The sequence below is a fragment of the Aulonocara sp. 'chitande type north' Nkhata Bay genome, linkage group LG13 (genome assembly GCF_057382095.1).
Source record: "Aulonocara sp. 'chitande type north' Nkhata Bay isolate Kocher_YH1m ecotype deep benthic linkage group LG13, A_spYH_male_GT1.1, whole genome shotgun sequence".
Classification (NCBI taxonomy): Eukaryota; Metazoa; Chordata; class Actinopteri; order Cichliformes; family Cichlidae; genus Aulonocara; species Aulonocara sp. 'chitande type north' Nkhata Bay.
This window is the reverse complement of record NC_141356.1, coordinates 19362651-19383690: the sequence shown is the minus strand read 5'-3', so window position 1 is coordinate 19383690 and position 21040 is coordinate 19362651. Positions and strand designations below refer to the sequence as shown.

General features: G+C 38.6%; 1 protein-coding gene across 1 annotated transcript in view; it reads right to left on the bottom strand.

The window, feature by feature from the left end:
• srbd1 (S1 RNA binding domain 1) overlaps positions 1-21040 on the bottom strand; it is a 50683-nt gene that overhangs the window by 13147 nt on the left and 16496 nt on the right. The window contains exons 15-16 of the mRNA XM_086259041.1: positions 8233-8324; positions 5900-5982 (exon numbers count right to left, since the gene is read on the bottom strand). Coding sequence (XP_086115167.1) covers positions 5900-5982; positions 8233-8324 — 175 coding nt within the window. The remainder of the gene's footprint in view (positions 1-5899; positions 5983-8232; positions 8325-21040) is intronic.

The following is a 21040-nucleotide window of genomic DNA, read 5'->3' as shown; positions in this document are numbered from 1 at the left end:
AAGAACCTGAAAATTGTGCTGAAAAGAGCAGAAGAGGCTGAAAATTCTGCTAAAAAGAGCAGAAGAAACTGAAATTTGTGCTCAAAAGAGGTGAAAAACCTAAAATTCTACTGAAAAGAGCAGAACAGACTGAAAATTCTGCTAAAAAGAGCAAAAGAGAATGAAAATTCTGCTGAAAAGTGGTGAAGAAGCTGAAATTTGTGTTGAAAAGAGTGAAAAAAAAGTTGAACTGTTAACTGAAAAAAATGTTGCCATAAGCGGGATTCGATCCCAGCCCTCCTGCTCTGAGAACGGCTGCTCATCTCACTGAGCTAAAACATGGCTCAGCCAGGCAAGCAAAACCAGTGATCACACTCGCAATGTGGTCCCATTCAGCAAAATGGGCCAAAAAATGGCATAAAAAGCTTAATATCTCAAAAAGTATAAAAGTTGTGAGGACCAAAAGATATAGCAGGAATTAGCAGAAGGAGCGGAACAGAGGGAGTAGTTAACCAGCAAAGTCAAAGTCAAAGTCAACTTTATTTGTCAATTCTGCCACATGTACAGGACATACAGAGAATAGAAATTTCGTTACTCTCAAACCCTAGATGAAATAGCAATGAACATTTAAATATAAGAGAGTGATTAAAAAATGCAAATAAAATAATTAAAAAGTAAAAATTTAAATAAATACAATACAAATTAACAAGAAAGCTATACAATATACAATATACAGTATTCAGGTAAGGGTAAATGACATTGAGTGTAAACCAGGCAGAGTAGTGCAAATAGGCAAAAAGGTCTGAGCAACTAGAATAATAAGGTAGAAGAATAAAGAATAAAGAGAAACAGGAACTCAATAGTGTGAATGCCTGTGAGGCATTCACACAATAAAGAATAAAGAGAAACGGGAACACAATAATTAAGATCAAATGTCTGTTGGGTTCCAAGTGTTGTATTCAAACTGAGACACAAAGGCTTATACTCATGTATTAATTCTTGTAATGTGGGAAGCCACAAGTCAGTGAATGTTGTCACATCTACCTGAGGTTGATTAGTTAAAACTGTTTATTTAAATCAACCAGAGCAACAACTAAGGTATGCTGCCTCAGCAGCAGCCATGATTCCAAATTCTGCATCACCAAACTCAACCCCCACCCCTTCACAGATCTCCTCCCAGTTGTCAACAATCCACAATGTACTTGGCACCAAAGTGAAGTTGGGAAAACCAATTTTGAAGACAGACAGATAGACAATGGAGTGAAACTGCTGAGTGAAGTCATTCAGTTTCACATAATAAGTGAACTATGTACAAATAAACAAGGCTATTTAAAGGTCATGATCTTGACTGACAGCACTTTTTAAGGCCTCTGAGACCTGTATATGTATTCTACATATGGAGCCTTGGCTGAGTATGCTTGTGTTTGTGGATGCAGGCATTACTAATGTTTTAGGCCCCTAAATGTGGTCACAACAATTACTTTATGAAAGTCTAAGACAATATGCAGACTAATCAGTGACTCTTCTCTACAGGCATATTATCAAACTTGTCTTTCTTGAAGGGACAAAAAGCAAGTCTTCAATATAAAAATAAATTTTAATAACCATTTTTAAGATGAATTTTAAGGTTAGGTTACAGGTTAGGCAAGTAGTGCATACAGTTAAAGTAGTTAAAGCGTGGGAGTGTGCATGCACACACAAGAGTGATCATTATGGAAGCTCAGGAAGTTAAGTAATAGCTATCAGGTCTTTGTGAAAGGTGATAGAAAATCATAAAAACATGTCCTTGCCATCATATCACTGCTGATGAATGACTGGCATTTAACGACCTAACCAAGCACATACTCGTGTGCACAAACACATGCACGGTCACACATTACCCAAGGGAGTGCAAAACAGAACATGAGAAAACTAGAACAGAAAGCGCTTCAAGAGAGGCACAGGAAGTCTCATCTATTTAGGTTTTCACTTGGAAAATATCACGTTTGAGAATTTGGACAAAATACTCTATTCAAATGTTCCATTAACAAAAAGATTAGAGGCAATGTTTGCATTTTGTTTAATATAGATGAAAAATTAAGGACACAGTTGATTTAAATCATCATTTTAAGAACCAAAAAAATGCACCTTTCCTCCTCTCTTTTAAATAGTTTATTTCTTATTTGACAATTCTGCTGTTTGCTCTTGTTAACTATGAGGTTTGTGTGCTTTTTTCCCTTGAATATCCTACTATATAAACTAATTTTGATATAAAAAGGTAGCAATTAGAAAGCACTTACCAAGAAATTTAAACAAGGGAAAGTAAATTGTACAACCTTAAAATAAGTAGCCTGGCAGCCAGATATGTATTATTTATTGCAGAATAAGAAGATATTTGGCACAAGCCTCTGTAAATCCATTATACAAACAAAGATGCAAGGTTTATTCATTTAACACCCTGCTTAAATGCACAAACACTCAAAAACATGCTTGAACAAATCTAAAGGAAATCATTAAAATAGTATCTCCTAATGTTTTTGGCACCTTCTGCCAAGTCTTAAAGAGCTTGCTTTTTTTTTCCCACGCTCCAAAGCGACTAGGCAGGAACTATCAATCACTGTCAAGCCTTCATTTTTTATTCTTCTTCTTTCCCTGTGCTCTGCCTGCTCCTGTCTGCCCCATAGGCACTACCATTCAAGGGTGAAAAACATGCCAAAGGAGTCATAGACACTTTCTTCACAAGGGGTTTTCAGTTTCAGTTTTAATATGTGACAGTATTGTGCAGGCTCATGAAGAGGTACAGGATTAAGTTACTTTACTTACTGCTGCACAAAAGTATTAAACAGTTACGTTACTGTTAAAATTTCCAGGGAAAACACTTCCTAGGTTACTTTTGTGCTTACATTTGACTTGTGCTGTGTCACTGTATACAATGCTGTGTCACTAGTATTGCACTATAATGCTGCTGGCGGCACCTTGTGGCAACAGATTCACACTTTCGATGGCATCAATGACAGTGGCTCAATAGAAAAGACGTACAAAAAATGCCCTTGAATTTGTTCACACTTATAAATGCTGCCTACAAGCTGCGATCAGTTTTTTTTTCTACATCCTTATAAATATCATTATCTCAGATTTCCTTGAAATATTGCACTATAATTTTGAGGTTGTATTACCCACTCCTAACACGTTGTAGTATTTGAAAGAAAACATGAAATTAAAGGAAGGCAGATGAAGGGCATTAGTTCAGGTGTGTGAAGAGTTTTACAAAAAGTTAGAATTGGAAGAGAAAAACAATCAACAAAGGTGAGGGGAAGAATGACAGTTTCTTTAATATCCGGCTGGCGGGTAATGTTTTCTTACACAGCAGTGTGCGTCTGTGTGTGTGTATTTTCCAGTAGTTCATTTCACATCCCTGGGGATTTCCCAGCTGTCAACAGACCATAGCTACATAAAGGTGACTGACAGGTGGAGGTCTGGTTCAAAGGAAAGTTAGTGTCTAATTATTAAAGAACAGAAGACTCCAGCAATGTTTACACACTTAGTTTTCTGTATTGTGCCGATGTGTAAGTAATCTTTTAAATGTCAGTGTCCTGTTAAAGCTAATGACACTGGCTCCTCATTCTGACATGTTTCTGGCTTTTCAGCATTCAAAAAAAAAAAAAAAAAGGAAAACTGTCAGCCAGCGTATCCACAGTGAAAACAGCGTTCCCACCCCAATACTTGCGTCCAATCTGATTTTAATGGGCCTCACTTCTTTAGCCCTCAGCTCATTTCCGTCTTTCCCTCAGAGCTGTCACTCACTGGGTCAGCAGGGAGAGAGAAAGAGAGCGCATGCTGTGCCAGCTGTCTAGAGTTACATCTACCCTTATGCTTTTTGGGTCTAATGGCAATAAACTTTCCGAAAGCTCAAAAGGCCATATAAAAGAACTTGCTAGAAAACAAACGCATGCATGACTGCCCTATTCTCACACATATACATTCACGTATACACCAATGCAAATGTATGCACACACATTACATACTGACTCTGAAAAAGGATGGGAAGAAAGTGTGTATGCTTTGCGTGAGCTCATACACAGGTCAAGATGATGTCCCATCTCATATCTGTCAGCACCCAGAGTTTATTTACTCGGTAAGATTAGCATTTGTTGACCTAGTCACATGATCTGAGAGCGGGAGGTGCAGAACCCTGAGCACCCTAGAGAGTCAAGATCAGGACGTGATGAGAGACACGGGCCTGTGACCTAACACACACAGCCATGCACACAATCATTTGAACAATATGACCTCCTCCTTTTACTTTCAAATGTTAAATTTTTCCCATCATTCCTTTACTTTGACTTTTGTCACCCTCTGCTGTTCTTTTTAACCCCCCTCCCTTCCTTCTCTTCTTCCACTGGTGAATTCTTTTTCTTAACACTGAAATATTACCCAAAGCAACACATGAAAATGCTTCTTACGCTCCTTGAATGACAGCTCTTGAAATAACCTTGATAAAAGATATCAGTGTATTACTTAGTTACAATTTACCCTGTACAATACTGACTTAGTGAGCAGAAACCTCCTCTCAGCAGATAAACAGCACCTCATCTGTTAGTTGATGAATGAAAAACCAACTGATAACAACTTCAGTCTCCTTTTTACTAAGCCAAAAGCAAAAATTCTTTTTCATCAATGACAAAAATATCTGCTTTTTTAGCAATTAAAATTAAATTAAATTAAAAGTTAATCAAAATAAAGTCAGTCCTACGGTGCATCAATTCTTCTCTCTCATCATTTCCCAGTGATTAAATGGGCTTCACATTTCTATTACAAAGAGGAATTCCACCAATTTAACACTAGACCTGAAAACTCACTCAGCCTTACAGTACATCAGCTCTTCTCTCTCATCACTGCCCAATAATTAAATGGTCCTCACATCTTTATCAGGAACAGGAATTCTACCAATTTAACAATATAACTGAAAAACAACTGCTGCAAAAAAGCACTACATGTTCTGCAGTTTACACCCTCTCTTCTACCTGCTTTAACTATATCCAATAAAGCCTTAAAAATAACTTTATTATTACTTTTTTTTGTAGTACATAGCATCTAATACTGGATCCATCATGTACAGCTGACAGTCGTTTATTGTGACCTTATTGTATTTGCCTGTGTCATCCTCATTCTTTTCCGTTTTCTACTTATTTCCATCTCCTCATAGCCTTTTCTTCCAAGACCACATGGAGAACAATACTGCATTCATAGCTGATGCTAACAGTAAGCTCACTGACATAATGCTCAGATTGCCTTTCTCGCACAATTACATACCCACTCGCAATGCAGAAAACCAACACTGAGCCAACTCCTGCTTCATACACACACACACACACACACACACACACACACACACACACACACACACACACACACAGACACTGGAAAGAGTATAAAAGAGTTGGCAGTGCACACAAACGGACAGAGAACGGCAATTAAACAAGCAAAAGCAAATGTCCAAACATACGTCATGCCTGATCTCCATTAATTGAATTAGTCATCCTTAGCATCATCTGTTGACACAGCTCTCAGCCAAGTTTATCTTCTTTGTCCCTGCTTGCCTGTTTTGCCTTTTTTCCTCATCCCTCTCATCGCTTTTTCTTTTTAGGACTCAGTTACGTTTCTGCTCTCTTGGTTTTGCCTAAAAGATAAATGTCGCACCTAAACTCTAGTAAAAAGCAACTTGTGCTTTGGAGGATGAAAGGATAGAAATGCAAATGCATGATTACATTATTGTTGGTATGAAATATTTGATCTGGACTCTCCTAAAAAGACCATCTTTGATAACTAAAGTAAATACGAAACATTAAAATCAAAATAAACATAAGTGCCTTATTGTACACCTGGAATATTTGTCTTCATTGACAAAAGCAGACAATTGAAAAGCTAAAAGCTAACTTACCTGATATGTTCCAATGCCTATGTGTTTGGGATCAATCTTCACAAGCTCAGCCAGCGGATCTTGGACACGTCTTCCAATCGACACTGCCATCACACACACACAGACACACACACACACACACACATGAGATACCTCTACGTCTCATGGGAATCCGTGGTTTGTGTTTTTCATAAACTTGGTATTTGACTCACAGTTATTGAATATGCAAATCCATAGTAGTATGCGTAATTACTCGATATGCTAATTGTCTGCATATTACTGTGTTGGCCTGAGGGCAGGCCAAACCTAATTGTCATTCCTCCACCCCCACTAATAATAATTAAAGCTGGCATTCAGCTGGAGTTGCTGCACCTGTCATTTAGCTTGCTGATAGATGTTTGAGCCATGAACCTTTAAAAACACCAATTTATCCACTTCTGTGCCCTCAGGCAAAAACAGTCAAACGTAGCACACAAACAAATACACAATACTCCTCAACCAACGTTGGGTTTGTTTTATGACAGAGTCTTTAAGGTTTAGATCACACGTCTTTTCTGATTTTCTAAATGACAAAGAGAAAAATTACAATAATCTTATTCACATACACACGGCATTTCCCCACGAGCACACACCAAGTGGAGAAGAATAACACAACCAATCAATTGTGTACTTACATAACCATGGGCAAGACAAAGGGGATGCCAGCTCTGGGCGTTACCGTACACTGTTATGTCTTTTCCATTTATATAATTTTTAAAAAGAGAAAAAGCAATATATACATAAATATTTTTAGTAGTTTGAGTTTCCTTAAAAAATAAAACTTAAAAAAACTGCTATACTCCCCAAACTTTGGCATCACAACACAATTATGACCAACGATTTGCTCATCCATTGATCAATTTCAGGGAACAGTTTGTCCCTTCATTTGTCCTTCCTTTCCTGCCCTATCCACCGTTTTGTGTATGTAGTATGCTGCATGGGATGCATCAGATTCTGATCTTTGAGGTGGAAAAGGCAGACAAAGGGAAGAATAGGATGTAAGAGAGGGAGTATGTCTGGAATCAATGGTCCTCCTCTCTCTCCTCTGGCTGTGGCAGGAGCCTGCTGCCTGAGATAATATTTAGACAGGGATGGAGTTTCAACCCTAGCCTTGCTCAGTACACCACCAAAACTCTCCTATACTCTTTCCATTTATTCCGTCTCTAACCCCCACCCCCCCTCTGAAGGGAGGTTATTTGTAAATGGAGTCCAGCAGAACTCTCCAGCACTTATTGAAAGTTTATGAGCCAAATACAGTACTACAAAAATGGGAAGCAATGAAGAGCACAACAACTGACGAAGGCCCTGGCCAGACACATTACTCAGGAGAAAACGGAGACATCCAGCCTTCTGGTGAGACACTGATGATGTGGCTGCACAGTTTTTGTTGCAGAGCATGAACTGAGAAAGAAAATGAACTGCTCGCACTCCTCTCAAACATCATTACTCTCAATCAGATCATGAGCTGAAAAAACTTGATTACAACAGGCCAACTTTTAAAGAGATGCAGCATGTCTGCAATGAGTGACTGAAAACCAGTTAGTAACAGCAGTCCTCTGATCAGAGGGGAGACGGGAGGAGCAGAAATAAGTGGAACAAAAACAGTAATCCCTGGAAATGGGTAAAATATTACCTATTTCCACTAGGTGTCCCTAATCTCACAATAATCAGTGTAATAAGTCAAAACACCCCCCTGCATACAGTGTTACACAGCCATTCATTTAGACTAAGGCAATAGCAAAGATACCCCCGAAAGGCAAAACAGACACACACTGTTATTCATGGTGTCGAGGCTTAGCATCCAAATATAAATTCAGTAGATTTCTTGAGGTTTTCGTTATGGGTATAAATATGGCTCTCTGCAAGTGCTCTGTGCTGCTGACCACAGGATACTAGTGAGGAATAATCCAGCCTTGGCTGATTTATGGTTTTTATAGAGGAAGTCTGCTGGAAACATTTATTCTCCAAAACTCAGTGTGATTCCTTTATATTCTACTGTGTTTTCAATGACGTAGTATGTGCAGAGAGTTAGGAAGAATTGGCAAGGGAGGCAGAGAGGTAAAGCAAAGTTAGGGCGACAGAGGAGAACCAAAAAGCAATGCCAGAAATTCACTGATGTATGAAAGCATTATGCAAAAAAAAAAACCAAAAAAAAGGTGGAAAATAAAATTGAAGCTGAAACCAGTGGACATACAGCTGTTCCTGACTACCAAATTTCCAACCTTATTCATATTGCTATCCACAAAAACAACACATTAAACCAGGAAAAATCTACTTGCTACTTGACAACAATCAAGCTTTGCAGCTTGGTGTACCTGCACTCCTAAGGTTAGGGTCCAGGTCTGGCATCTCTTGGACTGCCTCGGGACTCACACTGTAGATGGATGCTCCTGCCTCATTGGTTATACTAGGGAAGATATGGGAAAGAAAGAAAAGTAAGAGTTAGAAAAGTAAAGGATGTCTTTGGGAAGATACTGGCAGAGATGTACAAAGGAAAAAGGCAAAACATACAGGTTCAACAGCGGGGGGAAGGTGAAAAAGAGGTGAGAAAGATGGGTTTGCATAGGGAGAAAATTGTGAGTTAAGGAGAGGGAGGAGGAAACTAATTAAAACAGCTATTACTACTTGAGAGACATCATCATAATTAAACATGACTTACATCTTTAATAATGTACTTGAAAAGTCCTTAAAACAGTTACTTTATTTGACTCTAGTTACCCCCTTTGTAGCCATGACAAGCCAAAATAGCATCATGACTAGTAGTCCTGCACCCTTAACATTAAGATCTCAGTTACAGTCTTTCAAATGCCTTTAAGTATTCTGACACTTGGCAGCAGGTGTAAAAAAACAACTTGCACTCCAAATACATGTATGAGTCACTGCCTCATGTACCTATGAATACTTAACATGTTCAGAAGTTAGCGAGTCAGTTGGGTGATTGAGTCAATTTGCCCACTGTATGGTATGCACTTTAGGCAACTATAAATTCACAGCCATACATTTTTCTGCATATATGATTCAGAGTACGGTCACTTTTCCACACTGAACTCTCACAAAAGAAAGTGTGACTCAGTAGTAAGATACCGAACCTCTTTACAGCAAATCGTGTGGCACTTCTGCCATCTAGTGGTAGTTTTGGTGCACTGTTTGCCAGCCTCTATAGAGTATTACTATAGACAAGGGATGTCAAACTCACTTAACCTCGTGAGCTACACACAGCCTATTTTAATCTTAAGTGAGGCATAGAAATGCTACTTCTCTTTCTGTCAGTGTAAAGAAACATAACTAAACATTTAATCCCTGAGATGTCTCAACATAACAAAAAGAAGTGGAATTTCAACAGCACGCTTCATTTTTCTACGTGATAAATGTGTGAAATTACAGAAAAATAAATAATTTTACAGACTGTCCTTTATTTATAAATCGAAAAGTTTTTGTTCATTCACAACAAAATGTGAAATTTATATAACAGAAAGTGACAAACATATTAGTAATTTATTAGTTTATTAGTTTTATTAGTTTATCTATTACTTAAATACTTTGGTGCATTATAAGTGTCAAAGGGGTAGGTCTATATCACTAGGGAACAAAAGGAAAAGCTGTTAATGTAATCAAAATACAATTAAAAGTTCAAAATGCTGCATTCATTCACATTTTCCAAAGCCATGTCAGGACTGAGACATGATGTCAGACATACCAAGTTTCAACTAAGTCCTAAGTAATATAATTCTTCTTTCTGCCCAGTTATCTATAAATTTAAGTAACATAAAAAAAAATCCATTTACATGTTGCTGCAGAAAGAAAATCGTTAGAATTATGCATAAAGTTAGAAAATAAAACCAACAGTCTGCCTTAATACTTCACATAATTAACCATTAAATAAACTTTTAACGACTCAACTGAAGTCAAGGTCTTTGACAATTCCAGCATTGTTATATTTCATATATATCTTATAATTAAATTCCTGGCAATATAAGGTTAACATGCTACGAATTATACAATTTCCCTGTTAATGCATTCAGTCTAAAGTAGGCTGCTTATCATCCATCACCACACTTGCAAGATGGTGGTACAACAAAGCCACTGATACCCATGTTAATGTTGGTGACACACAAATGAAACTGCCAAATTGTTTAGTCGTCCTATTCTCTTGAAGGGGACTTGGAGAAAGAAAGAAGGGGGAGTTCCCTCAGGGCTAACCAATATGACAAGAGGGTCGTCCCCTCCCCTATGTCCAAAACTAAGGTCTTCCATAGTGCGCTCACACACACAAACACACACGCGTGCACATATACTATCCCAGAGGCCTAGACCTTGCTACAACAATCTTGCCAATTATAAGTATCTCATTAATGAGGAGTGGCAGAGGCCGTCTGATGAGAATCGCATTTAAATTAACTTGTCTGTCCACCCTCCCTTTTTCTTTCTCCTTCCCAATATCTTTATTCAGCCCTTTCTCCATTACACTGTTCTTTTTGTTAACCTCCCATCCATCGCGCTGACAGCTGACATATCGCCATGGTGACACTACTAACGAGCAATGGCACATGACCTTCAAGGAGGTCAAAGCAAAGCTGGTCATTAACCTGACACACATGGGCTCGCGCAGAAACATGCAGGCTTGCAGAGACACAAATTTACATGGTAGGTAATGCAGATTAAGACCAGATTAAGATTTCGCTTATATAAACAAAATCATTCACTATACCTAAATCTCAATTTTCCAACAGCAAATGCAAAGGGCCAAATAATTATATATGTATTTATATACATATGAATGTGTATTTCCCAACCCTGATCTCTCTCTCTGCCCCCAAAACAGAGTGGGTAGGTCAATGAGGTGTAGCACCTACACCGTTTGTTTTTCAAGAAAAATTACAACAAGAGAGAGAGAGATGCTCTAGACAGAGTGAAAAAAAAATGATGGTACAATGAAGCATACACAGGACATATGAAAGTTGAGAATAGGGTGAGAGAAGAAAGCAAGGCCACCAGCCCCTATCACGTCTGACTTAATTAAGGCTGCTGCTGGGGCATCTGGGTAACCACTGTCATAGATACAGCTCTGAGCCCTCATCGCCATAGCATCTATGACTGCAGCCATAGTGAGGGGATCGCCCTGGCAGCCAGCAGAAGGTCATCTGTGGTTGGATGGTGGATGAATGGACAGATAACACACACACACTCTCTCTCTCTCTCTTTTGTATACAAAGTCAGTGGTTGCCTCTTGGTGTGAAGCAATGATTTCTGCCCCTGTAGGGATATCGTTCACTCGCATGTTCATTTGCTCTCTTAATTGTACACAAACATAAATATAGACTTGCCTTTAGCCATGCCCTTTCCTGGGGGAAAGTCACAAACTCAATGGTCCACACACACACACACACACACACACACACACACACACACACACACAATGACTGGCATCCTGCTACTCCTCAAGAAAACAGAACTGTTATTAGCCACAAAACCCCAACTCAACAACTTGAAGAAAGAGATGCTGTAACTGAATATCTGTCTATTTAGATGTTTGTTGTTTAGGCCCTATGGTTTTATATTTCACTAGTCTGATATTTCTCTTTTTAATTTGGAAATACCCTTACACTTGAGATGCTTCAGTTCACATAATTGTTGCCAATTTTGGAACGTTTTATACCAATTATATGCTTTTTTCATAAAAGGAATCAATAACAAAAATCAGTAGACAGGAGTGCTTTGCCTCTCACACTTAAAGGAGCTGTAGCACCAACAGTCCGCGCACAGTCAATTACCAGCAGGTGCAGTCACTTAAGAGAGTAAATCAAATAAAACATGCCTAGTAAAGAATATATACAATATATATGTGTAAAATACATAATATGACCAAATGCTGATGAATAAATCCCCCAAAACTGATTCTGTTTATCTGGATGTAGCCTTTTCAGTGGGAGAAATTATGAATTTAAAAAAGCATTCTGTGTGCTGCAAAGATTAATACCTTTGAAATCACTGATTTTGTAATTCAGCTGGACAACTAACCTAAACCTACATCCAAAGCAGAGATATTTTTTAGAATGAAGATGAGGGATATAACTGCCAAAAGTCAGTCACTTGAATTCAGCAAGACTTTGCATGCATTTCACTTGCTTAAAAGAGATCCCATATAGAATGCGAGTGTAGGTGGCTGCAATCTGCTGCTTAATATGCAAAAGAAAGCAGCAAAGGGTACTGATCTCCAATACCTTTCTCTCTGTGTTAATGATACCCAGTCAAGCTGAAGTAGAAACCTTCTTATTTACTGCTTTACTTAAATATGGTAAGGAAAAGAGAACGCAAACTTTGTTGCCCAAATATGTCTAACCTGGACCATGTTTTCTATTCCAGCAACTGTGTTTGTGTTCAGGATACTTGGATTGGCCTCATTTTATTGCCTCAGAATGAGCTGTAACATCAGATGTTGTCACCCAAAAATAAATTTGCACGCACACGCACACACACACACACACACACACACAAAAACACACACAGTAAGTTTCTCTGTCCCAGCTGCTCAAACAGCTTCGTTCCATTGTTCAGTCAGCTGCAAAGCTTGACCTGAGGGAGACAAATTGAGGGATGCGCCATATCGCACTCTCTCTCTCTCCCTCTCTCTCTCGCACACACACACACACACACACACACACACACACACACACACACACACACACACACACACACACACACGTCGGTTCTGAAGACAATGACATTTTTCACAGAGAAAAGCGTCCAAATGGCAGGTGTCAGAGGCCGTCAGTCTCTTTCGAGGCGCTAGAAGGCAGGCAGCCGAACGCACACACACATAAACTCCAACTGCCAGTGTGAGGCATGTCTGAAAAGAGCAAAGCCTCACAGACACTCACGTCAATCTGGTAGCAGGAAAGGCCTGCACTTGTGTCATACACAAAAGCATACACAACCACATGCAAACACGCAATACACACATGGCATGTCACACACATTCATCACACATTTTTGTCACACAAGACTATTGTAGGGAACCGTGTAGCCCTAGGGTGAAACGTGGGGAAGAAGGGACCGAGGCTGGCCACCAGTGAGCACGGTGGGAGGAGCGACAGGCCTGTGGCTCCTCAGAATGAAAGTGGCAGATATTTACTGTTCACCACCTGCAAATGCCAAGTCCTCAACCCAACCCAAACCATCTGTGACTATGTTAAGCTAAAAAAGTCCAAATAAACCACCTTCAAAAAACAATACTGCTTGAATTATTTGTTTTTTTACAAGCCATTTACTTCAGTAATGGAAAGAGCAAAATATCTCCAAGAGCTCCGTGAGGATGAAATAGAAAGAGAGCAACAAAAAGCTTCCTGCTTTGTGCCAAAAAGAAAGGGCAAACGAGATCAAATGAAAAAGCTGTGAAGAGCACAGAAGGTGGGCACAGATGTCACAGTGCTTTTCATGCCCTTTAGACTTTCACACTTTGACGGGTAAAAGGTTTCAAGGAAAAAGTAGAAAGTAGCTATCCCACAATTATTAACACATAAGTCATGCCATCATAATTCATATCAAATTCATATTTTTTTGTTTCATTAAAAAAAAAGCATGGTAACACTGTGACTGATTAGAAGAAATGTCTACTATCTGCAATACATGAATGCATTTCTACTTTATACATAGTAACAGACAATACACATTCATTTTGCAACTAACTAAACTATTTATTTAACCCATCCTTTTAAGGTTAAACAAATAACAAATATACAGAATATGTATTTAAGTTGAAACTCTCAAGGTTCCTTAAATAATCACGATAAATGCAAATGATAATGTTTTTCTTCTGACCTGTAGGTTTTCCACTAACACACAACTTGGGTTTTGTTCAAAAACATTTAGCTAAAACAACCACATCTCAACCCCACGAGCCACAACCTGTCCACAAAGTATTAAAAGAGAATTTGTTACGTTATATTTTCTCCTGTCTGAAATGTTTACTCAATACTTCCACCATTTTCTGCATCAGACTCAATTCATTATGAATTTTAAGGCAAAGACATAACCTCTTTGTTTACCCGTGGGTTTATTTTCCTCTTCTAATATGAAGATGCACCCCAAAGCCAAGCTGAAGCCTTTCCATGCCTCTAAATCCATCTGTCCCTCTGCACCACCTCCTATCCAACCTTCAATGGGGCCTGAGTGCCTGGATGTCACTCAGTCATCGCTTGTCCTGCCACTGTATGTTCATCACTCTCTCAGCTTGGCCCTGGGAGCATGCCTGGACACAGGACATGACAGGGGATACACATACCCGCACCCACATACAGTCATAAATACAGTCTCCACCACTTTCCTCCAGGTCCATCAGTAGCAAGTAATAATGATCTCATCCCAACAGGAGCGAGCCAGAGGGCAAGACAGTCAAGGACTTATTGTAAGCGTGCCTGTGTGCCAGGGCAAACAGAGGCTGTTATTAGACACTGCTATTTGACTTTTTCTTCTGCTGCTTGTGTCAATCTCATCTACAGAATGAACCATTTAAGGAAAAATAATGACTAGCACGAGAAAGAGAAACGTCATAATACTTTTATCAACTAAAAGTACAACTTTGACAAAACCCACAGCTCAACGACAAGTCAGAAATGGCAAAAAAAGAGATTCAATTATAATAAACTGTAGCAAAAGTCACCATATAGACAAAGTAGTTTTATTACGACAGAGCACCACAAAAAACGATTTTATTTTAACACACTGCAATTTATCAGGTCATTTATTCAACGCAACAGGACCGGTGGTTGGAGTTGTGACATGTAGGCCCGCAGGATCTGATTGTGTGTTTATGAAAAAGGATAAGAGGGTCAGTCATCCCATTGCCTTGAGGAGCAACAGAGAAAGTGGTCAAGAAATTGGATGTCGTTTCTGTTTGCCTTTAGCAGTGGTCAGAGTGCGTGTGTATCATCACAGTTGCCCAAAGATCTCCCTAACCTTACCCCACATATTCTTGCCCTCTGATATAATAACATCAACCTATTACAGCCAAACACTGTCAACTTGTTAGCCTTAATGCTCAAAGCCCAAAACATGCAAAACAGTGAAATGCAACGGTAAATGTATCGCAGTTCAATCGTAACACTGTGAAAACAGGAAGTGTTTAAAACTGACTTGCAGATCAAATTTAAGCACAATATTTTTGCACTGAACCCTCTCAGCTTTTTGTCATTTGTAAACCTCAGTCCAATTCACTGTGCGTACGTGCATTCGTGCGTGCGTGCATGTCTTTCCTACCAGTAAGATTCCCCCACAAAAATCTGGAAACCACCTGACGAAAGTGACAGAGACCACATATCATATCACCAAGCACAACGCTACATCACACCAACACACAAACATTTCCACTCGAGCATCTGTCTGGTCCGTGTTGTGCACCTTTGTGAGCTTTGACAAAGCCTGCATGCTCTATCAGTGTTAAAGCACAATGACAGCTGAGGTCAAGCTGCTCTAGCCAGGCAAGTAGGAGAAAGAAAGACACACGCACACATACTGAGCAGTGAGCTAGCAAAGAGCAGGTGTTAATGACAATGCCCAGGCAATCAGAGCAGATGCACTCTGGTTAGGTCACCTAAAACCTAGAAAATAGTTTACTCAAGTCAGAAATTTGGAGCTTCCTTCTAATGTGTCCCAGAATGATGTCCAGCAGGAGGTCTTAACATTATCCAGGCACAGCTGTATGGCAAGTAACCTAATGTGCATTCAGTGAGGGTCATCATCGCCACAGACAAACCTTGTCAGCTTAATATTACCTCATGCTGTATAATTTCCTGCAGATTACTGGTCATCCATAGAGGCATAGTTCAAGCTTAATCATGCAAGGTTACTGTGTGGTGAATCTTATAGGACTATGAAGAACCAGATTGTGTGATATAATTCTTACATGGCAAAGACAAGAAAAGAAAAATACAGGAAGCAACACTGAAGTCCTTAAAAGCTGTCATACTTAATCCTCCACTGCTAACATCTAAATATATATTTTTTCTAATGATAATCCTGTTTCAATAACCTTGAGTTGTATGCTAGTATATACTCCTTAAACGTCTTTGTACTATGTCAAAACTCACAATCTTCTCTTGAATATAAAAGGTTTTATATAATTTGAATAAAATATAAATTAACATAACAGAGATTATCCGCTTAACTGGTCAACTAGAAGCCAAGTTCGCTCACCATCTTTTTCATTAAATAAAAAAAAAAAAAAACAACAAAACAAAATTTAAGAGAACTAGGCCTAAATTATTATGGAGAGGATGTTGAAATCAGACACAAGTATGCACATTTTAGGCAGTTTGTTCAATTTACCTTTGTTAAAAAAAAGCCTTGTATAGCCACAATGATAGCATCAACCCACTAAAATATTTATGATGTCATATGCTTATTATGAAAAAAAAATCCTGAGAGCAAATCAGTGCTGAAAAAATTAATTAACCGATCAACAAAATATTTATTCAGCAACAATTTTAATAATCACTACTGGTTAATTTCACATTCCAGCCTCTCAAATGTGAAGATTTGTTGCTTTTCTCTATTGAATTACAGAATATTAAACAGCTGAAAGCATAAAATAATGAAAAGATTAATTGCTGTGATAGTATTTCTCCATTTTGAATTTGCTAAAGTTGTGATTATTAAAGAATCAGAATCATTTTTATTTGCCCAAGTTTGTGCACACAAACAAGTAAATTTGCAAAAATATAAACGTTATATTTAAATAGGCAGTATATACAAATAAGTTATATTTTTGACTTTCAGTAAGTGCAGAACTGAGTAGTGCAATGTGCATATGTGCCTATCACCTTCATATAAAAGGTACAGTAAGTAGCTTTCGGGGTTATTTATCAGAAAAAAAGAATGTTGTATTCATAGAAATACAATGATTGGTGTGTAATTACATCTTCTAACAAAGTGATGTGGACAAGACGGACATTGCCATTCTGCATAATCGCATTTTATGTATATGGCTGGATACCGGTCACATATGTTGTACACCTTATAAGTAACTTTATATTTAAAGATCACAAATAGGTCGTTCAAACTATATATAAGTATTTAACATTTGGACATCTATATTTACATCATCAATTTTTCATTCTGTCTTTCTCCCCCTCCACACATGCTCTTTCCTCCCTCATTTCCCCCTCCTCACCTTAAGCCTCATCTCTGGTACTAAAGTTAGAAAATGTGAATAAATATGCTTATCTATCTTGGATATTCTTGCAGTCACTTATTCACTGAAGATAACACATCCGACACTACCATCTCTTAAACAAACTAACAGTAGGCAAGCTAAACAGCAGCAGCTGGTTATAAGCTAACATTATTCCAGCTAATGTAAGGCTCAAGTGTCTTGCAAATTACACTCTCCCTCTGATAAACAGCTTGATAACATTCTCACATAGTTATTCACCAAGTGTCCCTGTAAAACAATGTTTAATCTATTGTTTCACTAAGTTCAGCGAACAGTGGCAAGAACATCATGATTACGAACAGAAAACCCTGGACACGAGCTTCACTGACTCATCGACTCTTATTGGACTCCTTTCACAAAGTTTTGCAGCTTGTTCCAGAAACAAATAGACATGGGAAAGTGGTATATTGACAGCTGAGGTAGACAGCGAAGTGACAGGCTGCAGTGCCAGCTAGAGTTGTTTGTCCCACATCAGCCACTGTAGCTAGGTTTATACACTTGAATTGGGAGAGGTAAGAAAACACAATTCAATTGACTGCAATCTGAAATCTACTAATATGGTGAGATTTACACACTGTACCTTTAAAAAAATCAGAAAGAACTACATATATGTTAATAATGGTGCTGTGTACTTTTTGTGGCCTAATGAAATTACTCCGTGCACTCCATTGTACGTCATTTCTGCGCTATCAGGGAAACAAATAGGGGTGACTATTACAGCTGCACAGAATAAAACAAGCTTTCACATCTGTAGCTCCAAAATGACATAAAATGACAGTCTTACAGACAAAGACTCAAATCTGTGCACTTTTTTCACCATCTTTGGAAAAGGCCACACTTCTAAAGCATTATGGTGATGCGGAAGATGAAAGTTAGACTTAAACAGGACTAAGGCAAGGAAAACTGCATGCACACACACACACACACACACACACACACACACACGCACACACGCACAGTCAAAATACAAGTAGGGATGTCCTGCAGGCTGCCATTTCTGGCTGTCATTCCATCTGAGCACTGAGGCAGAAGGACAGAGAGCGAAAGAGAGACAGGCGAGTAGAGAAGACAGGGTGGTGAAGGGTGGGGGTGGTGACACAATGAAGGCTCACAGGGAGACAGGAAGCAGACGGTGCAAATGAGGCCGGGGACTTTAATGAACTACGGCACAGTCAAAGCTGGCAGAAAAAGTGGAGGAAAAGAGAAGAGAGGGGAGGTCTAATTACCAACACATGTGTTTGCAGAGGTACACACAGAGCCAAACAAGCCAGCCCAACCTAATACCTCTAATGGTATTCTAGTAAAAATATTAAAATACTGGTAATGCCAAACTTTTACTGATTCTATTTAAAATGGTAATGGCATCATAACTAGCAGCAGATGACAAAAAAAGCAGGGTGAAAAACAAGGGCCACTAAAGGTATAGCAATGGTAACACAGGGAGAGTCACTCACTTTGTAAATACCCTGAAACCACTATTTTGTCTTCCTGGTTGTTTTCCACCACTGTGATTTGGCTAGCTACGGATTCCTAAAAACCTTCCTACATCTGTCAAGCAAAAAGTATTGGGCACCAATTTGGTATCACGTCAGCCTACAAAAGCTCATGCAAACATGCTAAGTATACAAGAAAATAGGTCAATTAATTACTTTGGGGTCATACACAGCCAGCACTAAGATCCCTACTGTTTCTGATGCTACACAGCTATTCTACATCACTGTCATCATCCTTGTGGTCACAGTAATGAGTATGTCTTAGTAGCAAGTCAGGGTCAGCTGTGGGTCAACCAGCAGGGGAGTGAGACCCTCACAGTAAACAACCATCACTCTTTGAGGCCAGTTATTCTTTAATCAGCCATGCAATCATTGTCATTCTTCAAGAGATGCTTCTGTCAAATTTGACACAATTAACCAGATATCTTAAAGGAGTATTAAGGAAAAACACATATTACTAATACAGCAGGTATTAGGATGTTAATCCATTTTAGATCAATAAATGTTGACAACTAGTATATTAACCAACAGGCTAGCTATACAATTTCCCCACCCCTAAAACTTTTTTCCATTTGTACCAGGAGAATGACTTCATCCAGCATAGAATGATTTTCCATGCAGCAGGAACGACAGAATAAAAAACATGCAGAAATAAGTGTATTGATATAAAACTGCTGTAACATAAATGTGAAGTATCTCAGTTACACAGTCAATTGGGTTAAAAACCCAATTGAAAAATTACAACTAATTTAAATCAACTCTACCTATTCTGCTAAGATGAGTGGCAAATTACCCAGCCACAGTTATGCCTTTTGGTTGCCGATGGCTACCAAAAACATCTGGTCAAGAGGCACCTTGCTAAGGGACATTTAACCAAATATTAGTGGGGACGTAAGTATACATTTGACACTGTGTGGATTAGAAAATATCAAAAATAAATTCTAACTTGAAATGTATGTTATCCAATCACCTCACGCTGGGAAAAGAACAGCTCAAAAAAATAATTAAAAGTCCAAAATTACCATAACAATTATGGATATGATGTGTGTATGTAAACTTATGACCACAACTCTAAATCCCAAAGTACGTGCAATACTGATACTGAACCAATCCTAGAGTTTTAACACTTTGGAACGAACCACTATTTAAGTATGGGCAGTTTTTGAAAATCTAGGAAAAGGATTCTGCAGGGCCAAAGAATGTTCAACTGAAGTTAAGAAGGGAAAGTCAGGAAAGGGATACATAATGTAAAACAAGGACCAAGGAGAATCAGATTGAGAGAGAAGGGAGCGAAGAGCAGCAAGAGCAGAATGTAGATTTAAATTCTGAAAAAAACAGACTGTATTTTAACATCTTTTTTTTCCCCATATCTTATTCATCAACTGTCCAAAGAAACCAGAGTGAGATATAGGACCAGATGATTCTGGAAAGATGTTATCTCTGGACGACAACAACCATTTTTCAATAACTAATGTCAAAACAACAGCTTTCTGTTCTTCTATAGTTCACACACTTGCAAATGCCTTTATTCCTCAAACCATACCAAGTTAAGGCAGACTCTTTACACATGTGCTGCGTACTCAAATGTGATTAATCACATTGAGTAATACAGGACATTCAGCTATCACCACATCAAACAGACATCCAAAGGTTCTTCTGTGTTGTGAAAAGTGTGAATGCCAAACAGCTGCAGCAAAAGAATGAACAAGAAAGGCATTATATCAAGATGTAAAATTTAGCTGCTCTGGAGGTGCTCAAAAGAAAAACCGTCTGTCAGGAAAATAATCAAGTGGACATTAACTTACTAAACGCCTCGCTTTCACTGTTTCTGTTCTAAAAAGACGACAGAAAATGTAACATGATAGAAAAAATATGGGCTATTATACCAAAAGCACAACCTTTGAAGTGTGTGTGTGTATATGAACTCCAAGGTGCTCAGAAAAAAAAAATTATACATAGACATTCACATATCACTTAAAGTCACTTTAGGCTGTGGTCCCACTTCTAACCCCAAGTCAACAAACACACATGGAACTCAGTAGAGAGTGAGCGAGATGGAGCAGGGAGAGGCCAGTGGTTATTATGCTTGGACACAGGTTCTGTGCTGTTATATTCTTAAGTTTGGACTGGGCCTGGTTACAGACACAACTTCAACCACAAAGCGTCTCTTTAATTGGACCAAAGCGTAACAAAGTCCAGATGGCTTTAATGGACAATATTCACTGGAGGACACATTCCTCTTAGTCTTACTCTGCATCTGTGTCCTGCTTTCTCGCTCACACATATAATGCTTTTTGTTTTTTATTCTTCTACACTTCTCATCACTGTTCTCCCCCACTGTTAATCTTATTCTGTACCAAGATCATAATAACTTAATAACTTATTAATCATCATAATACTATGGGGGTGGCTGTAGCTCAG